The sequence below is a fragment of the Cupressus sempervirens genome, chromosome 4, assembly GCF_028749045.1.
Source record: "Cupressus sempervirens isolate cs-2001-9-10 chromosome 4, ASM2874904v1, whole genome shotgun sequence".
NCBI classification, from domain to species: Eukaryota; Viridiplantae; Streptophyta; class Pinopsida; order Cupressales; family Cupressaceae; genus Cupressus; species Cupressus sempervirens.
The window spans coordinates 154,164,811-154,184,190 of NC_143121.1; the positions used below are offsets into that span (position 1 = coordinate 154,164,811).

Here is a 19,380-nt window from a genome sequence, read left to right on the forward strand (position 1 = left end):
TCTAGATAAAGCATTTGCGACGATATTTTTCTTCCCTTTGACATAGACTATGTCAAAATCATAAGCCTGTAACTTACTCACCCATTTCTGTTGCCTGTCGTTGAGATCCTTCTGTCCAAGGAAATGTTTCAAGCTGTTATGATCTGTTTTTACTGTGAATCAACTCCCTGTTAAGTATTGCCTGAACTTAGCTAGCGCGTGCATGATTGCTAGCATTTCTTTGTCATAGATGCTGTAAGTTCTCTGAACACCTCGTAATTTCCTGCTCTCATATGCGATGGGATGTTTGTTTTGCATGAGGACAGCTCCTACGCCCTCTCCTGAGGCATCACACTGCAACTCAAAAGGCCTGGTGAAATCTGGAATGGCTAAAACAGGGCATGTACTCATCAACTCCTTGAACCTGTCAAAACAATCCTGAGCCTTCTCTGACCACTTGAAACTGTCTCTTCGTGTCAAATCTGTAAGTGGTGCTGCTATCTGTGAAAATCCCTTCACAAATCTGCGGTAGAACCCGCAAAGCCGAAGAAATCCCTTGAGTTGCGAAGTGTTCCTCGGCGGTGGCCAATCCAGAATGGCCCTGATCTTGTCTGGGTCAACCCAAACACTTCCTGCACTAATAATATGCCCTAGATAGAGCAACTCTGTCATCCCGAACTCGCATTTACTCATCTTGGCATATAATGACTCCCTCTCTAGAATGCTGAGCACTGCATCAATATGCTTCAAATGTTCCTCCCAAGTACGGCTGTATATCAGTATATCATCAAAAAAAATCAACACAAACTTCCTCAACTGATCTCTGAATACTCTATTCATACAGGACTGGAAAGTGGCGGGGGCATTAGTCAACCCAAAGGGCATGACTAAGAACTCAAAATGTCCATAGTGGCATCTAAAAGCTGTCTTCTCCACATCCACCTCTCTAACCCATATTTGGTGGTAGCCGGATCTCAAATCAATCTTAGAGAAGTAGCAGGCACCGTGCAATTCATCAATAAGCTCATCAATGCGCGGAATAGGGTATCGGTTCTTGATTGTCTTCTTGTTTAGTTCCTTATAATCAATGCATATCCTCATTGTACCATCCTTCTTCTTCACCAATACTACTGAAGAAGCAAAAGGACTCTTGCTTGGTCGTATGTGCCCCATGTCAATCAACTCCTTGATTGCCTTTTCTATTTCATCTTTATATCTCTTTGGATGGCGGTAGGGTGTGATGATGACTGGCTTAGCCCCTTCCTCTAACTCAATAACATGCTCAATTCCCCTATCCGGGGGTTTCCCTGGAGGTATCTCACCAAACACCTTAGTACATCAGGGGGATACTCCTGTTTATGTTGCTTTGTCACCTCAGGCATTACTCGGAACTCTGTTGTCCACTGCACCTGGTCGTGTCTGAAGAAACTCTGCATCCGCTTGAGTGACACCACTCGTAGTCTCCCATCTGACAAACCTCTGAGTACTATCTTCTTACCATTTTTCTCAAACCTCATTTCCATTTTTTAGAGGTTAAATGTAAACTCTTCCAGAGATTTCATCCAATTCATCCCAAGCACCATATCCTGATCACCAATGTTGACAACAAAGAAATGTCCCACCATGTCATAATCTCCCAAACGAAGTTGCAAGTTGGAGATTTTCTTGGTACAGTCGATTTTGAGGCCGTCGGCAACCATCACCTTAAATCCCCTATGCTCTTCTGTATGTAGCCCTCTATGTATCACAAACTTTTCATCAATGAAGTTATGTGTTGCCCCTGTATCACTGAGTGCCACAAATCTTTGTCCATCCAAAGTTCCCCTAACTCTGAAAGTGACGGCCTCCTGTATACTGGACAATTGAGCTATCGTGCTATCACTGTGTGCTTCCTCATGTGAAGAATTATCATCTCCATCTGATTCTGATGACTGCTCTGAATCTCCATCCACTGACTCTTCGGCTGAAAAGTACTCCATCTGCTTGGCTTTTGCTTTCAATGGACGCTTATGTGACAAATCCCAAGGCTCCCTGCAATGAAAACAAAGCTTCTTTTTCCTGAGATAATTAAGTGTCTCATTGTCCAACCTCTTACTTTCCTCCTTAGGTGGCTGACCCTCTCTACGAAAAGGTTTACTGTCCTTATCTTTCCTCGAAGGGAAACTCTTTGCCTGGAATTTATTTTTAGAAGCTGAAGAGGAATCCATGTCATGAGCTTTCTTAATGGCTTCCTGCAAAGTGGGAGGGTTGAGAGCTTTAATCCACCCTCTCAACGGATCAGCTAACCCATCCATAAAAAGAACCAGTATCCTCCGTTTAGATACATCTGTTACTAACACTGCAAGTTTCTGAAATTCTGAAATGTATGTTTCCAATGATCCCCATTGTTTAAGCTGAGCTAACTCCTTGAAATGTAGTTCTGGATCCTTCCTATCAAAATGTTCAATCAATCTCTCCGTAAACTCCACATATGAGGTAATGTGTGCATGACCCATAGTGACCATGCCATGATGCCACCACTCGTGTGCTAACCCATCCAGATGAATTGCTGCATACTTAATAGCTTCTTCCTCAGGCATAGGGTTCAATTGAAAGTATGTATCAAGCATTTGAACCCAAGCTCTTGCTGTAGACTTCCCCGAGCCATCATAATATGGTAACTGAAGTTTCCCTACTTTCTTCCGTAGCTCATAGCTTTGGTTCCTGTCATGTCCACGTGGCATATGTTTCATCCGCACATCCATATACTCCCTAAAGGTAATTGCAGCAGTAAAATCTGGACCTCCGGCTCCCCATTCTCTTCTCAACTGGTCCTGTATATCAGTAATCTAGGGCTCTGGTAAGGGCTGCTCTGGGGCTCTAGGAGGAAATGTGGGAATCATGGGCCTTGAACTCACTGTCCTAGCTTGCTGGGGTGCATGACCGAAATTGTTCCCAACTTGTTAACCTCCATTATGTGTCCCATCCTGATTGTTCCCATTCTGATTGTTACCATTTTGATTATTACCATTCTGATTATTTCCTCCACCCATGTTAGCATTCAACCCCATTTGACGAGCCATCATCTGCATCATAAGCTCCATTCTATGATTTTGTTCCTGTGCCCTCTGTTTTGCTAATCGCTGTCCCTGTGCCAAGGTCTCTAATAATTGTAAGAATCTTTCCTCTCCAGGATCCCGAGCATTCCTGTCTCCCATATTGCCGCCTTGATCAAAGAATATCTCCTCTGTGTTTGTATGACTGGATTCTATGTCCACCTGCACGGATGAACTAGACTGTTTGCTCTGCAGGTCTGAAATCCTATTTTGTCTTGCTCTGGTATTGCGGAAATTACAAGGCCCCTGTCGCATGCTCAAACATAAATGCTCTGATTTTAGTGTTCTGACATTTCGTCAAACACTTTTCCCTCTATCTGGCTATTCCAAATTCCCTATAAGACCTCCACAGGATGGCAATACTTATAGCTCTGATACCACTGTAATGGCTCTCCTCAAATTTGCCCTCAAAAATGCTGATGAAAGTTCAAGGAATTTCATCAAACAATTCACATGCAAGGGACGTATGACTGATATAGTATTTCAGCTAGCTTCAAATGACTTTTTTACAATTTGCATCAATGAAAATCTTGTGCTAGAAGACTACAATGGACTACACAATGACCTAACATGAGTGTGCTACTAATTTTGACAATATTCAGTGCATATATATGATCTAAGCATGATAAATGAACACTTAAAGCCAACTGACATTTTTACAAACAGTTGGTATGCAAACTAACTAGCTGATAAATAATGATATTAAATTGCTTAAATGACACCAGCAACTATTATCTTCTTAATTGCAATGAAAATTACAATGCTCATGAAATATGGCCAAGACTTTGGCATTTACATGGATTACAAAATAATAATGCTGGTATAATGCACACTTACAGCTGAAAGCTTATAACACCCTAAAAAACAATACTAACAAAAGAACCTGGTAGTAGATGGCTGAAATAATTTCCTTCTATGCTACCCCTTTTGCTTTGCTTTTTTTGAACTGCTTTTTTGGCCTGCTTTTTCGTACCCGCTTTTTCAGCCTGCTTTTTTGGTTCCGCTTTTTTCGTACCCGCTTTTTTCAGCCTGTTTTTTCGGTTTCGCTTTTTCGGACTGCTACTATGTCGAATCTCAAGACCATATCTTTCAATGGCGTCAAGATTTTCAGCTTGAAGGGATTTCGTCTTCCAAACTATTGAGACATAATCTCCAGAAAATTTCTCAATTTCTTTGATATTTCCAAGCATGAATAAATGAGAGCTATCCTCTTTCTTTTAATCCCTTCCTCACTTGCTCCACGCTTCCGTCTTGCCAATGTGGGATAATACATGACTTTTAATATTACTTCTTTTTTTCTTTTTACAAAGTCCATGTATGTACTCAAAAGGGGGACTCTTGATTTTTATAAAGTGACTTTATGAAACATTATAATATTTAATTTAAATAGTCACTTTACCGTTGTAACTTCAAACATTAAAATAATATACCAAATAAACTCGAAATCCCACATATAATAGCTTATTAGAAAGAGCCCAACAAAACGCATCTCATCCTGTCACTGAAAATTGAAGGCACTGCATCCCCCTTTTGGCTTACTAAAAATAGTAAGTTTTCCTGACAACCCAACAAACGAACTTTGTTTGGCCTGTAATTAAATTTGACTAGGCCAAATAACCTCAGGATCCCTTTTGAAGTCCTGGTTAGCCCTCAGGACCATACAAGAATGGGCTAACGACAATATACCTCCAAATTGGCTAAGTGGGGGACATTACATATATCCACTTCATACATCTTTCATTGGCTATTATGTAAATCTGAACCTACATCATAGGGTTGGCTTCTGTGGTGGATCAAATTGATATCTTCTTCTTTGTTGGGGAAATTTGTCTTCAAATTCCATGAACGGATAGGCTGGAGATAACTATTGTCATCACAGCAGATAAACTCGGATATTAATGGATGTTGATGGTTAGACTCACTCTTTTTGTAGCTACAATAAACATTCTACAGGAGGAACATTCTATAAAAGTATTGAGGCCTTTGCACATGGACTGCCACCATGAGAATGTAAGTTATTGGGGGAAGCGTATCCAAAACCAACCATTCTAGGACTCAGAGATAAATTAAGTGAAATATTGGCATTGTCCACTCTTCACTAGTAATTGACAACTATCCATCTTTGGAAAAAAGTGTGTATAACATCATTGGAACTCTAGGTAGTGCCAGACAAGCAGAGGAATATGGACTTTAGTGCAACTTTAGACGATGGTTGCTGTTCCAGGTTGCTGCAGATGAATTGTTTGAAATCATTTTGTAATCTGTTTTTGAAATAGTGTAAATGTCGTGTTATGATCAATAGAAATTATAATTGTCTTCAGCTCTTCCTTTTGCGTGTATTGCCAAAGCTTGGTAGAAACTCAGTGTATTTGTTTTGGTTATATTTCCATCATACTGGTGCTGTTGAATCTCATCATTGTTATCAAAAGGTGCATAAATGGAGGCAAAAATTTAGGGCTCCATCATGATGTACAAACACAACCGTAATAAGTTGTCACCGTATGTTCATAAGCCACCATATGTAAGATTGCTGGTGGAATAATAGACTCACTATACAATCATAATTTTTGGTCCACTCACCATACTATGAGGGTGGAATTTGTATTATATGTAGGGTCTATAATCAGACACATACTGTGGGAAAGACATTTGAACACAAAACAATGCACAACCTTGAATTCCATACGACTCTCACCGAACAGGGCCAAAGACTTATGTCAAATACGAAGCCCGTGGTGAAATAAGAAGATGAAGGTAAATTGTAATTAGAAGAAGAAAACGAAGACACCACACCACATAGAAGCCAAACATCGTACAACACCTGGAGACATTAATACACCATAGGTAAATGCTATTGGAGTTTGACGACATTGGATGAGACTACTAGATGACACAAATAGAAGGCCAACGACATTGGAAGTGTATTGACTGTGGACGATGAAGAAGTTAAAGCGACATTGGTAAGCACTAAAGGGAGACAAAAACATAGCACGCCAAGAGAACAGTTTTAAAGGTTGACATCATAGACACTATACAACAAGACCTACTCGTTTTTCTTTGCACAAAACAAGGGAAAACCATCTTAATGGATTCGGCTAGCAAGCAAGGTGGGAAGGCAAAATTGCAAACAAAAACTAGTGGTTCTAGCAGTAGTATGTACAAAAACACACAAGTCTTGCCATTTGGAGTAAGAGTTGAAGGCCAGATAGATAGAGGCAAGAAAAAGATGAGGCCAAACGTGTAAATGGCACTTGTTGCTTCATCAAAAGATTATGTCACACCTAAGATAACAATGTTCGAGGGTTTGAATGGATTGGAATGTAGAAAGTGATGGCAGGAGACTCTTAATAATGATCCCATAGAGGACAACTTGAGGAGGGCATTAGGTGCATTGGGCAATACAAATGTCAATGTTTTGCATCAAGGATTTCAAAGGTCCTTTGCAAACCCTGATTGAGGCCTTTGATAGACATTAAAAAACCAACACAATTCCTTAATTCAGACAAGACTTGAAGGTTGTGTTTATAGCGATGGAGTTCACCCGAGTATTTGGCATATTAAGGCACAAAGGGAAAAAGATTGATTTGAACTACAAATAGATGACGTTGGAAGTGAAAGAGTTTTGGATTAAACTGGTATGCAGGGGTTTGACAGATGTAGGGATGGATTCCTTAGTGAAGGCTTCCAAGGGTAGGAGAATGAATAAATCCTTCATTTTGGAAGGACCATGGCACTGCTTGATGGATGTCATGAAAAGAAGACTTATAGGACCCAACTGCGCTTTAGACATAGCCCTTTTACAGATAATGCTAATGAATGGTACATTATTTGATTGGGGTGCATTGTTATCGGAGCATATGTACGAGTTTAAGAAATTGTAGCATAAGACGTTCTACATGCCATAGTATGTGATTGTTCTCTTTCTAGATGCTACGCGGAGACAAATCTTAGTCGAGAGATTTGAGGTGAGCCCAGACCCTTGGCACATGGTGAGCCACTGATTGTGCTAGAGACATTTGGATACGTCGATAGGGCAGTAAAGGCGTAGATAGGAGGTTGCTTCAAGGTCAAAGTCCGAGGATACAAGTAGTGGCCATCAAGAGATGTCTGAGAGTTTGAGTGACTCAAAACGATGGAGACAGTGACCAGATGGCAGAAGATGACCTTATGAAGATATTCTCTTCGACACCTATGCTTGTCTTATTTGCATGACCCCTTGTACTTGCAACGACAAATTTGACAGCCAACACTGTACCTATGCACCGTCAGTTGTGGTAGAGAGACCTCTAGTAGTGGTTTGACAATAGTTCTTGAGGTAGTGGTTGTGGTTCTTGAAGTAGTTGTTGAGATAGTGGCATGTAGGACACATGGGTCACCATACAGAGCCATAACATAAGAGGTGATGGAGATACTAGTGGTGCATGGCAATGAGGAACCTGTGGAGGTTGGAAAGCCTCATGTTTGGTTGGATGTGGTGGGGTCAGATGCAGTAGTTACTATGGACATTCCATTGCTAGTAGAGCCGACAAGAATAGATCCTGTGGCTGAAGCAGTACCCAGCCAGACCCCTTTACTGGAGAGTATGAGTGACTTGGTCCACCATCTGTTCAAACTAACACTAATTGCACTTGGACCTGTTTTACTTTTACCTATGAGGGATGCACCTCCTCTAAAGGTTGTGGATTTGCATAGCACAAAGCCATTGGTGGGAGGAGAGCACATAGTTGTTATACCGACAATAGTTGACAGAAGGGATGGATATAATCATATTGTTGAGATGGAGAGGAATGAGAGATTGCTAGTAGTGTAGTCTTCTTAGGCCTTAGTGGAGACCTACCTCACATATATGGTAGCTCGAGGTTACTAGGTGGTGGTCTCTACATAGGCTTGTGCTTTGGAGGGAGTCATTTAGGAGTTGGAGCAGGTGTTGGCATTCATGAGAGTGGGTTGGCCCACAATCTTTGCCACTTGTTTTGAGGCTCGTGGATGGCCAACTATGGAGACTTCAGAGATGTTGCAGTTAGTGAGCTAGTAGTTGAGAGCTGAGTGGAAGCCCTTGGCTGAGAGATAGCGTAGGTCTACAAAGACACCTATTATACTTCGCGATAATGAGAGGCAGATCAGGTTGTAGTAGAGAAAGCTCGCGAGGAAATGGCTACCCAATTAGTGACAAGGGGATTAGGCTCATTAGAGGCGAGAGTTGGCTAGCTAGCAAACGCTGTGGGACACTGAGAGAGGGAGTTAGCTTAGTTGGAGGTAGCTAAGAAGGAGAAGGTCGAATGGCAGCAACAATTAGCTACGGAGAGGACAGATATGAACCTATTGCAGACCCAGTTGGCTCAGGTGACTAAGGAGTTAGAGACCAAAGAGACAACTTATAAAGGCTGCCCTTATGGTAAAGACAACCATGGAGAAGCAGATAGAGGTAGAGCAAGACCTGAAGGAGAGGTCCCAACAGGTCTATGATTTGCGAGTGTGTCTGACTTCTCTGGCGGCATCACAACCTACATCTTCAAGGATGCTCCCTTAGCCCCTTCTTCTTAGTTCTATTTTTTCTCATGTATATATTGTCAAGCATTGAATCCATTTTGTTGTTAGTCGACGAAGATGACTTTCTTTTTTGGGGGATGATGTTGTCTGTATAATTGTATTTGTCATAATTCTATCGGCCAGTAATGGTTCAGTATGTCGTTAGTAAGTGAAGTTTAATTCGTTATGCTGCTTTGGTTAAGTTGTACCCTTTTGGATGGTATATGTACACTCTCACCGTGGACAAGAGGATCATCACCATCAGTGTTATGTCATATGTGATTGATGTACTTGAAGAACAGTAATGAAATATATGGTGGTTTCCAGAATACATATGCATATATTTCTCTGATACACTTGCTTATTACAGTAGTATGAATCAAACCAGCTTACCGTAGTTGGTGGTAAACAATTGACACATTTAAGACCTGGTACATGACATTTAGCAGAAATCAAATGCTAAGTGCAAGTAAAGGTTTGAGCAACATCGGATGCCAAATAGCTAGAAGTTGGTGATGATGCATATCCGTATTTAAAGAAATATAGGCTCAAATGCCCTGTTTGAAAGACTAGAACGCTTTGTTAGTAAGTCTATATCATCATCAAGTGGGTTTGTAATTGTGTTCGACTCTTTGAGCATAACCATCAAACATTCCTTGGTTACATTATGTTTTCAGCTTTGATCTTTTGGCATCATTCTCACTGCTGAACACTTAAGATACACTGAGCAACTAGAGATTGCAGAGCTGAATTGTGATTACGGTACTTCAGCACTGATGGAGCAAGATGTGTGTCTACATTACACTCAAGAACAGCCGATGCACTATTTATTGGTCAAGCCAATGGATAGATTTTCCCATCAGGGGAAGTGATTTTACTTATACGTGGATAGAAAGGAATTTCCCTTGTTTGCTTCTTAAAATTAATGGAGTAAGTGCCATGGATTTGCTTCTGGATTATCTGTCCAATTTTGCTAAAATCCCACAGAAAACAAGAAAAGTGTTAAAACACTGAGCTTTAGTTTCTGGCCAAATGTGAACATTTTAATCTTTCTGGAGGATCCCAGAACCTCAAGTTTAAAATGATATTAATTTTAGTCATGGATGAAATCAAAATGGATATAGAGGATGAGAAATTTCCAAATCCTTGGAGAGTTGGGTCAAACTTTCAGAAGCTGTTTGCATTAGCAAATGACCAGCCCATTCCTTTTCTAACTATAGGTCTTAAGAGTAGATTAGGGCCATTACAAAGGCTGGCATCATGTGATGCTCCAGATATGCAACATTGAGTTTCAGTAACTTTGGGAGACAAATTATCTCATCTTTCATTGCTGCCTCTCAACTCCTTTTTTTTAAGACCTTCACTAGCAGATGCTATAATAGTGAGAGTTGCTAGGTGTAACATCTCTTAGTTCTTGCTTTGATAGTTTCTTTACTACAACTGTCATTCTGTTGATATGATTTACTGTTCTTTATATTTTGCTTTTGTTTCAAACCTGATATAATACAGTAGATTTACGTTTTATGACTTTCTCACCGACTGAATCCAAATCATTGATCAAGGATGGACAACATGAAGCATGCATAGCATATGAATGTTTTGTTCAATATCAGCAGCGTGACATTTTACTATATTTCTTTGCTTTTCAGTGTTGTATGAAAGTGAAGTTAGCATAGTATATTTACTCCGTATTGTTTAGGAAGTTCTTTTTCATCTAGAATGTTTGGGTGTCTGGGACAATAATCCATTAAAAAATTTCCTGGCATCTCTTTAAATCTAATATAATTCTGGAGTGCTTTAAAAGGATAATTTCATTTTTCAAGACTTGAATTTCAATACTTTATCCATTATTACTTTGGAGTTGCTTCCTGTATAGGTTTGTTCCTTAAGTTTATAAATGGAACCTAAAGATATGCGTCTTTTTCACTGCTTCACCGTGAGAAAAAACTACAGGCATGAGCCATTTGATGCTTTACATTTAAGAACTTTTAAGTAGTAATGTTCTGAATTTGAGCTTGTGGGGCATAGGGCTCAAACCCCAAACCATTGCATAAAACTTTAAAAGGATTCCCAAATATAAACAACAGTGCATGCATTTTTGCTGTATCTTGCATTTGTTTTATAAGCCAGCTTTAAATTTCTGCTTGTTGCACATCTTCCATGTACATGTTAAAAGTAAAACTGTTTCACTAACAATAATTCCTTTTTATTCATGAATTGGAAAATTTTGTATTGATGTACTTCTGTTATTTGGGATTAGGTTTTGTTTGTTTGCACTGCAAATGTGGTGGAGACAATTCCCAATCCACTGTTGGATCGAATGGAAATCATTACCCTTGTAGGTTACATCACTGATGAAAAGATGCATATTGCCCGTGATTACCTTGAGCGGACTACCCGGGAGGCTTGTGGTATCAATCCTGAACAGGTGTTAGCTCTTTTATATTATATTAACTAATAAATGTTTCTATTTATTGTAATATTATCTTAAGTTTGATCTAAATATACCATCTGATCTATATATTTTCAGGTTGATGTAACCGATTCAGCACTGCTTGCACTTATAGAAACTTACTGTCGCGAAGCTGGAGTGCGAAATCTTCAAAAGCATATAGAAAAGATTTACCGCAAGGTTTGTTTGATAGCAGTAATTACAGACCTATTGTATTGGCTGAAAACCTCAAATGAAATAGAATGTTTAATGCGTTTGATTATAAACTAATTATTTTTGTAGAATTTGTTTTCCAGTAATTATTGCTTTCCAGTTTCCACTTGTTAATCATTGATCAAAATATATGTAATAAATATTTTCTTCTCACAGTTAAATAATCATTATCGCTTTGAAAGAAAACTTGCTCTTTGTTACTATGCTAACATTTTCTGTTTACAATGGATTTATAATTGGTTTATTGACAAATGTAATTGCTAATATAGATTAGGTTGTGTCTGCTTTCCCATGTGTGCCTTATGCAAGCAGAGTACTTATTTTGCCACAGGCGTTTGTTTAGTTGTTTTCACATGGTTGATTTAAGTGTACAAATTTTCCAAGGTAAGAGAAATGCTAGGAAAAAGAATTTAGGGTAAATCTAGAAACAAATGAATACCCTTTTCCAGGTCCTTTCAAAGACTGGGTGGTTTTGTTTGATTCGGCTGTGAAATCATGCAGAGATAAATGTTGTGTATTGCCATGTCTTGTAAAGATAGGCAAAGATTGGCATCAAGTATATGGCTTTAGTATTTCTAGCTGTCGAATACTACAGTGTTTTCACCAGATGAATAGTTTGTCCTTTATTTTTTTGGCAAATATTGTTAAAACCACATACCTTGGGCTAGTGTATGATATATTAATGCCATCGGTAACAATTCTTGAATATCAATTGAAAATTTTTAAAAATATGCAATTTTTTTGTCATTGAAATATTTTATAGTTAAAAGTGTTTTTCTTGTAAGTATGCAGAACAGGCTGGAGCAATTTGAATTATCCAATTTGATAACCATGATTTAGGAAACAAGTTTTGAGTGAAACATCTAAAGCTTGTCCTCCTAAAAATATAAATTCTGATGCAGTTGATAGTTTACTGATATATGGAAGGGTGAGTACGAATAAACCATATCGTTGGATGCTACTAAAATATTTAGGAAAGCCTCAAAATGACTAGTAAGAGAAAATAAAGTACATTGTTTATTTTACTGGTTATATATTTGGTTTTTTGTTAAATGGATAAAATGGTAATTAGTTTTATTGGCATCTAAGTTGCCAGTCCTTGTATGAGAACAGGTACAGGATTGGGTTTTGGTATTTCGGTATGACAAATTTTATATTCATAACTTGATGTAGCATGTATATGCATACTTACACACCATGTGGGACAATGCATATCAGTATAAATATAGCATTTAATTCACCGTAATAAATATCTGTTTAACAGTACAAACTTAAAGAAGGCTTTGGAACTGGACTGTAATAATTATGACCATTAAATGTTCAGTACACGCCCTTCTGATTTTTCCTTCCAACTGGACTTCTGGTCATGAGTCAGCAAGGACTCCACAAGCTGCAACATATGATTAGTGCTTTTAGCTACCAGCAAACCCACAACATATTCTGCCTGCACAAACTTTGTTTCGAAAATATTCTGTGGGCTGTGTTTGCCACATAAGGTGCAGTGATTTATAAATGTTGTAGTGATTCAGAAACACAGTGCAGAGATTCATTGAATTGGTTGTCTCGTTTGGGATTGTAGGTTCGTCCTTGAGTGATCCAGTGGCCATCCTAAACCTGAACCCAGATCAGAATTGGATTTTTGCAGTGTACATCTTATAAACACAAAACCAGCAACTTAAATTGGAACAAATATAAATAGTAAATTATTAATCTTCCCAAATTTTCAATGTCTTCTTTTATATCATTTCAATATGAATATGTTTTGTTAAAAAACTAGATGAAACTGATGATAGGGGAATTGCATTTTGATAAATATATTTTTACAAACAAGTTTTAATGAATATTCCTATGTATGTTGTTCCAATGGATTATTGATTAAAGATAGACAAAGCAGAGTAACAGAAGGTTGCACGGATGCAAACTTGCATGAAATGTGTTTCTGATTTGAAACTGCTCCAAATTATTGAGGATAGCCTCAGAAGGATAAAGTAAAAGGTTTTCCTATGTTGTCTTAAGGAACTTTAATGGGGGGTTTCCATTTGGTAAGTTAAAAAATGTTTATTTCTCTATTTGATAAAATAACTACACGATTTAATAATAGAGATTTCAATGCTTACCAGATAGATGGGTAAAATATATTTCTATTTGCAGTTGAAATCATTATAGAAGAAGATTAAGAGATGGCCAGCCAGGGATCAGAGGATCATTCTACTTTCCTTGACAATGGACAATTTATTTAAAGGACATGTTGGATGCCATCAACTGACACTCATAACTACCTGAAGCCAGTAAACACTTAAATCAATCAACTAATACATAATCAGATAAGCAAAGTTGTCAAAACATAATAATAGACATTGAACACTGACTGCAAAGAAATCCCACACATGTTAGCAGTTGCTGTTAATAGCTGTGAGGTTACTTGAGAATTTTATCAATCCAACAGAAAATTTTGAGATTGTGTATCCTATTTTTTATCCTTTCATTTGTTTTCACAATGTTCTTTTTGCTGCCATAGCAGGATAGCAGTTTTCAGAACAGGTCTTTATTAGTGATATTTGTAGTCTACGATATAAGCATGTTTATAAGTACATAAAGCTTCAAAGAGGGATCTCTCTGAATAAAAAATTCTGGCCTTTTACAAAGACATCATGTAAAACTTGCTGGGTAGAAACAGGATATTTCTATCATAGCGATTACCACTAATAATTCTACAAGTATAGGTCAAGTTTTCATAATATTTGCCTCATAATTTACTTGAACAGACATTTAATAACTATTATTGCTTCTAAGTTCATGTTTAGATAAGGTATTTTTATTTCACCTGCCAGTGTTATGATTTATTAGAATGGAAATATTTATTATGGTCAGTTTGGTAGTATAAATCATAGATGGAAACATTGCTGATTTTTAAAAACTTTCCAAAAAATTGGTGATTTTTGAAAATAAAAAAAAACTCTCGCCAGCATTTGTTTTAGTGTCTAAAAGCAAAAAAACAAATCAATTTTGAAGCTCATTTCTTATTTGGAGGATTTAGTCTTTTTTTCAGCTTAGGGATAGGAGGATTTGTACAAAAATAACATTTAAGTTTCCTTTCTTATACTTAAAGTTGCTTTGTGGATTTTTGCAAAGCTTTCAGTTTCTTCCTCTATTGGCTTTATTTCAAAGACTTTAGAGGCATTGGGATTCCAAAGACCCTTTTGACTGCCATTATGAGTCTCTATGAGTGTGTGGTGTATATGTTTTGGACTCCTTAGGGCCTTTTTGATCCCATCCATAGTACTATTAGGGTGAAGCAGGGATACCTGCTCTCCTACCATTTTGGGTATCTATATTGATGAGTTTGAGACTTTCCTCTAGGACTTTTACTACTTGGAGATGGATGCTACTTATACCAAGTTTTGATCTCCATCCTCTTTTTTGATGATGTGGTTCTCCTGACCTCCTCTCTCGAGGGACTTCAATGCCTCCTTGACGATCTGACCTCCTTGTGTGACTTGAGACAACTCACTATTAACCTGGGTAAAAATCGGACCATGATCTCCAATTGTTTGAAGACATCTCATTTGTACTTTTTGTACTTGGGGGTTGAGATAGAGATCTCATCTACTTACACCTATCTGGACATTAGATTCTCGGGACCCTGTTTCAGTATGAATTGACCATGCAGCCACGAGTGAACAAGGGCCTTGGTTCCCTTGCTCTGTTTGAGAGACAATGCTTTTGACACCACTTCTAGGACACAACGTCCAAGTTGTCTCTTATGTATTCTTTGATTAGGCCAACAATCCTTTATGTCTTTGTGGTTTGGGGCCCCTCCCTCTTGCCCTCTGATTGGGTTTTTATTCAATGGGTCTAGACGCTCCTCCTATGTTGTATTCTTAGACACCACCAGTCTACATCTACTAGTATCATTTTGGTGAGCTCTAGGATTACCCCCTTATATTTGACACCGTCTACGACTTGACTTGGTTTTTGTATCATCTCTGTGGGCTTGCCGACTCTGCGGAAGGCCATTACAAGTATTCCTACTTGGCCTACTGCTCCTTAAAGACAATTGTTGGAACTGACCCCATCAGTCAGGCCTGATGTTGGTATGTGTAGGCCTCAACTCTTCTTTGTTCGGTGGGCATTTGATTTTGATCATCTACCTCCCTTCCAATGCTCACTGGATACCCTCTCTCATCTCCTACCAACCCAGTCGAGTTGAATGGGCATGTTAGGATGGACATCTATAGGAGGTATACTTATATGACTTGGATCGACCCCCTTGGGGGGCTCTATCCCAGGATGGCTTTTTATGCTAAGCACTGCATTGATATTCGGGATGGGATCATTGTTTGCCCCTCTTATGTTAGGCTGCACTAGACTTACACCTTGCGTATGCCTCTAGGCTCCTTTAGAGTGGGCTCCCCTCGGCTACACATCTAGACCGACCAACAGGTTAATAGGGATGATCAGATTCGCCTGCTTTGTGACATGGGGGTTTTGTGGAGATTCAGTGGCGGTTCCTATTCTAGAACCCTACTTACTATGAGCTCCGTGGGAGGTTCCATTGTCTGTTTAGGGATTGTCGGTCCCTTGCCTCCTTTAGATACACAGACTAGCAGCGCTTGGCATTTTACCTTCTTGAGGCTACGCGTCTTCATGATCACTCTTTATAGCTTGAACCTCCCCTAAGACTTGTGCCCATTCCGCTCATTGCGTCCTTCACATTAGTCACTTCTCTCAGAGGCACCAAGCATTCCTTGGACCCTTTGGCTTTGATTCATGCCAGGATAGTGCAATCTCATAGGGACAACGCATCTCAATGACAACCCTCTTCTACTTGTTCCCAAAGATGGCCTTGCCACCCCCCTACACCCTGGTACATACCCCTATGTGCGGGGGTACTTCCCTATTGTTAAGGGGCCTTAGTTGGTGACCCTCACCTTCCTCTACTTCTAGCTGCCCTTTGGTGTTTGTAGTTGCTCTTCCTTTCTGTTTCTTGTTTGTTCGCTTTTCCCTGGGTGCTGTTTGGTGTCCCTTTGGCTTGCTATTTCTTGGTTGTAACTCTCAATCCCTTAGACCCTTTGTTGGTCTCTAGCTGGACATTAATGAATTATCTTATCTATATTTGTATAAATACTGTCAGGATGTTTGAGATAGCTTTCAACTTCATATGAGTTAAAATGCAGATTTTAGATTTTGGGGGTTTTCAAGAAATTCCATGCTTGGCCAAATTTCAGGATTTAGCATGCCTTCAACAGTTTTATCTCCCACAACCTGCCCTGCCTATTTGAGGTCAACTTGAAATTGGAACAAGGATTATCTAATGATTTTAACTTATTTTCTCATAAATCACTTGGTTTCAATTCTATATTCCTGAGGCTGGACTAACTTAGTTCAACCACTTGCTGACACCCAAGGCAAGCATTATTTTCGAGCAAGCCAAAATTGTTCAAATTCACTTTCGGACTATTTGGCTATGATGTATTTACTTCTAGTTTTATAGAAACTAATTGCAATGATTTATTTTGCTTCCTGCCATCAGCATTCCTCATGAGAATGTGATTTTGCACCCACTTTGCATTTATATATATTTTATCTCTGCTTGTTTCTTTCGTGTTCTCATTTATTAACTCATTGGATGTATCTTCTCATTGAATTTTGCAAAAAAAAGTATTTTTAATTGAAATTAAGCTATTTTTTTGGTTCCCATGTTTTTCCCATGTCTTTAAAAAACTGGCCGATTCTTTTCTTTTTTTTGGGGGGGATTGGCTAGTTTTTGCCGAGTGAGAGTTTCCCAGCTATGGTATAAGTATCTATAAATGATCTGTTTATGTTCTTTAATATTTTTTAAGAGATTTATGCATTTGAAAGATCTTATAATAACTCTAACTGGGAAATCCTTTGTTTTTGTCATCTTTTCTCTTTGGTACTTTTTGCATTTGTGATGTGGTCCGGATTGATCTTTTGCAAGGATATGGATTATTGAGCAGATAAGAAAATATTAGTGCAAAGCTAAATCATCTATTTGAGCTGGACAGCAGGACCTTCATCTACTCCAACGTTTTTTGGGATATGCATCTGGGGTCGAAATATGATATATTCAGGAAGTATAAAGAAAGTTTTATGGTTTGGTGACAGCTTTCTCGTTCAAAATTTTGCTGTTTTTACTCCTTGACTGTACCTTAAATATTCCAGAACGATTCATGAGATATTGATAACAAATACATTTTGTTCCTCACTGACAACATTGTGAATATTTGGGCCCCAAGCTATAAGGAATTTTCATCTTGAAGATTTTAAGATTTTGTTTGTTGATAATAATCCTAAATACTTCCTAGACTGGGTAGTCAGGGATAGAAGCATAATACATCTGTCTGTGTTTTTGTATTCATAAACACTTCTCTTTGCAACTTCAGCTTCCTTCATTTAATTAGGAAAAATGTCATCGAGGCATTTATCTAAGCAGTTTCCTTTAAAATATTTGAACTTATATCATTTTGAAAAAAAGAAACAAAAGGGTAGGCCAAATGTATGGCTTGCCAAGTTATTTTATTAGTTGCATATAAAATGTTTAGTTATATGTGGATTGTGTAATTGAGTATACATTTGATTGGTATGTCAGATTGCTTTACAACTGGTTCGTAAAGGTATAACATGCACAACAACTGCTGAAGGAGGAAACAATCAGGAAGATTTTCAGGAGTCAACTGATGCAGAGCATGCAGTTAAAGAGGAAATTGTTGCTGATTTAAATGAAGACAAAGTTGATGAGGAATCAGATGGTCCATATCCAGAAGGTGATTCCCACAAGGAAACATTAACCTTGGAAAAGGAAGTTGCCGAGGAATCAGCTACCCCAAAAGAGCCTTCAACTGTTTGTCAGGTATTTATTTGAAAAGGTTTGCATGATTATGTTTAAAATTTCTATGGTTTATGTGTTCACCTAGAATTGACTTAGTTGCATGCTGTTTTTTATGAGGGTCCGAGCTTAGTTTAGTCACTATTATAAGGGGCTCACATTCCCCACCTTTGTCTCTTTCAAGGCAAAGCGGTTTTCTGTTATAAAAAGTCCATTGTTTCTTTAAACTCTCTATGCAGTCTTTATACATATTATGTTTTCTTTCTGTCTCAACAATTTTGAGCTCTGGAAGCTTGAATTCATTAATCCTTTTGCTTTTTCGCATTACTGCTTCAATTCTCTAACTAAATTATGGCCTTTTGCCTCAGTATGAATGAACATGCAGCATTTACCTAAATCTTGTTGCCTAAGATTGTTTCTTCCATTCTGCAGAAAAAATATATGCTAAACATACTGATGTATAGTTGAAACTTGAAATACTGAACATTTCAAATATCAGTGAAATTTTTTACTGAGTTAATTGTTGTGTTCTCTCTAGTGAATTCTAATGGTTTTTGCGTTGGGTTATGGGTTGAGCCGCTGATAAATATATTGTTTTTATGTAGAGCAAATGAACTCACCTATGTTAATGGATTTGATTCTTATAAAGCGTCAACTCCTTATGTATTTTTTGCAGGATGGGGAAATAATTGTTGATGCAAAGGTCGCAGAACCTGAGCAACTACAAGAGAAGATAGTTATTGATAAATCAAATCTAGCTGATTATGTGGGTAAACCAATTTTTCACGGTGAAAAAATATATGACCAAACACCTATTGGTGTTGTCATGGGTCTTGCATGGACAGCTATGGGTGGCTCAACCCTTTACATTGAAACGACATTTATAGAGCAAGGTGAAGGTAAAGGGGGCCTGCAGTTGACTGGGCAACTTGGAGATGTCATGAAAGAAAGTGCTCTGATAGCACACACAGTAGCCAGGAGTTTTCTTGCAGAAAAAGAACCAGAAAATAGTTTCTTTGCAAATTCCAAGCTACATTTGCACGTTCCAGCTGGAGCAACACCAAAGGACGGTCCTAGTGCTGGCTGTACTATGATTACATCAATGCTCTCTCTAGCAATGAAGAAGTTTGTGAAGAAGGATCTTGCAATGACAGGAGAGGTCACTTTGACAGGGCGGGTTCTTCCTATTGGTGGGGTGAGTCATGTGAACTATTTCTAGTGACATGATTTTTTTTGCTCTTGATAGGTTTCGTTTAAATGGT

General features: G+C 38.4%; 1 protein-coding gene across 1 annotated transcript in view; it reads left to right on the plus strand.

The window, feature by feature from the left end:
* The window catches only part of LOC149560436 (lon protease homolog 1, mitochondrial-like), a 185,453-nt gene that overhangs the window by 165,215 nt on the left and 858 nt on the right, over positions 1-19,380 (plus strand). The window contains exons 16-19 of the mRNA XM_089824679.1: positions 10,864-11,031; positions 11,134-11,235; positions 17,882-18,142; positions 18,795-19,313. Of these exons, the coding sequence (XP_089680805.1) occupies positions 10,864-11,031; positions 11,134-11,235; positions 17,882-18,142; positions 18,795-19,313 (1,050 nt within the window). The remainder of the gene's footprint in view (positions 1-10,863; positions 11,032-11,133; positions 11,236-17,881; positions 18,143-18,794; positions 19,314-19,380) is intronic.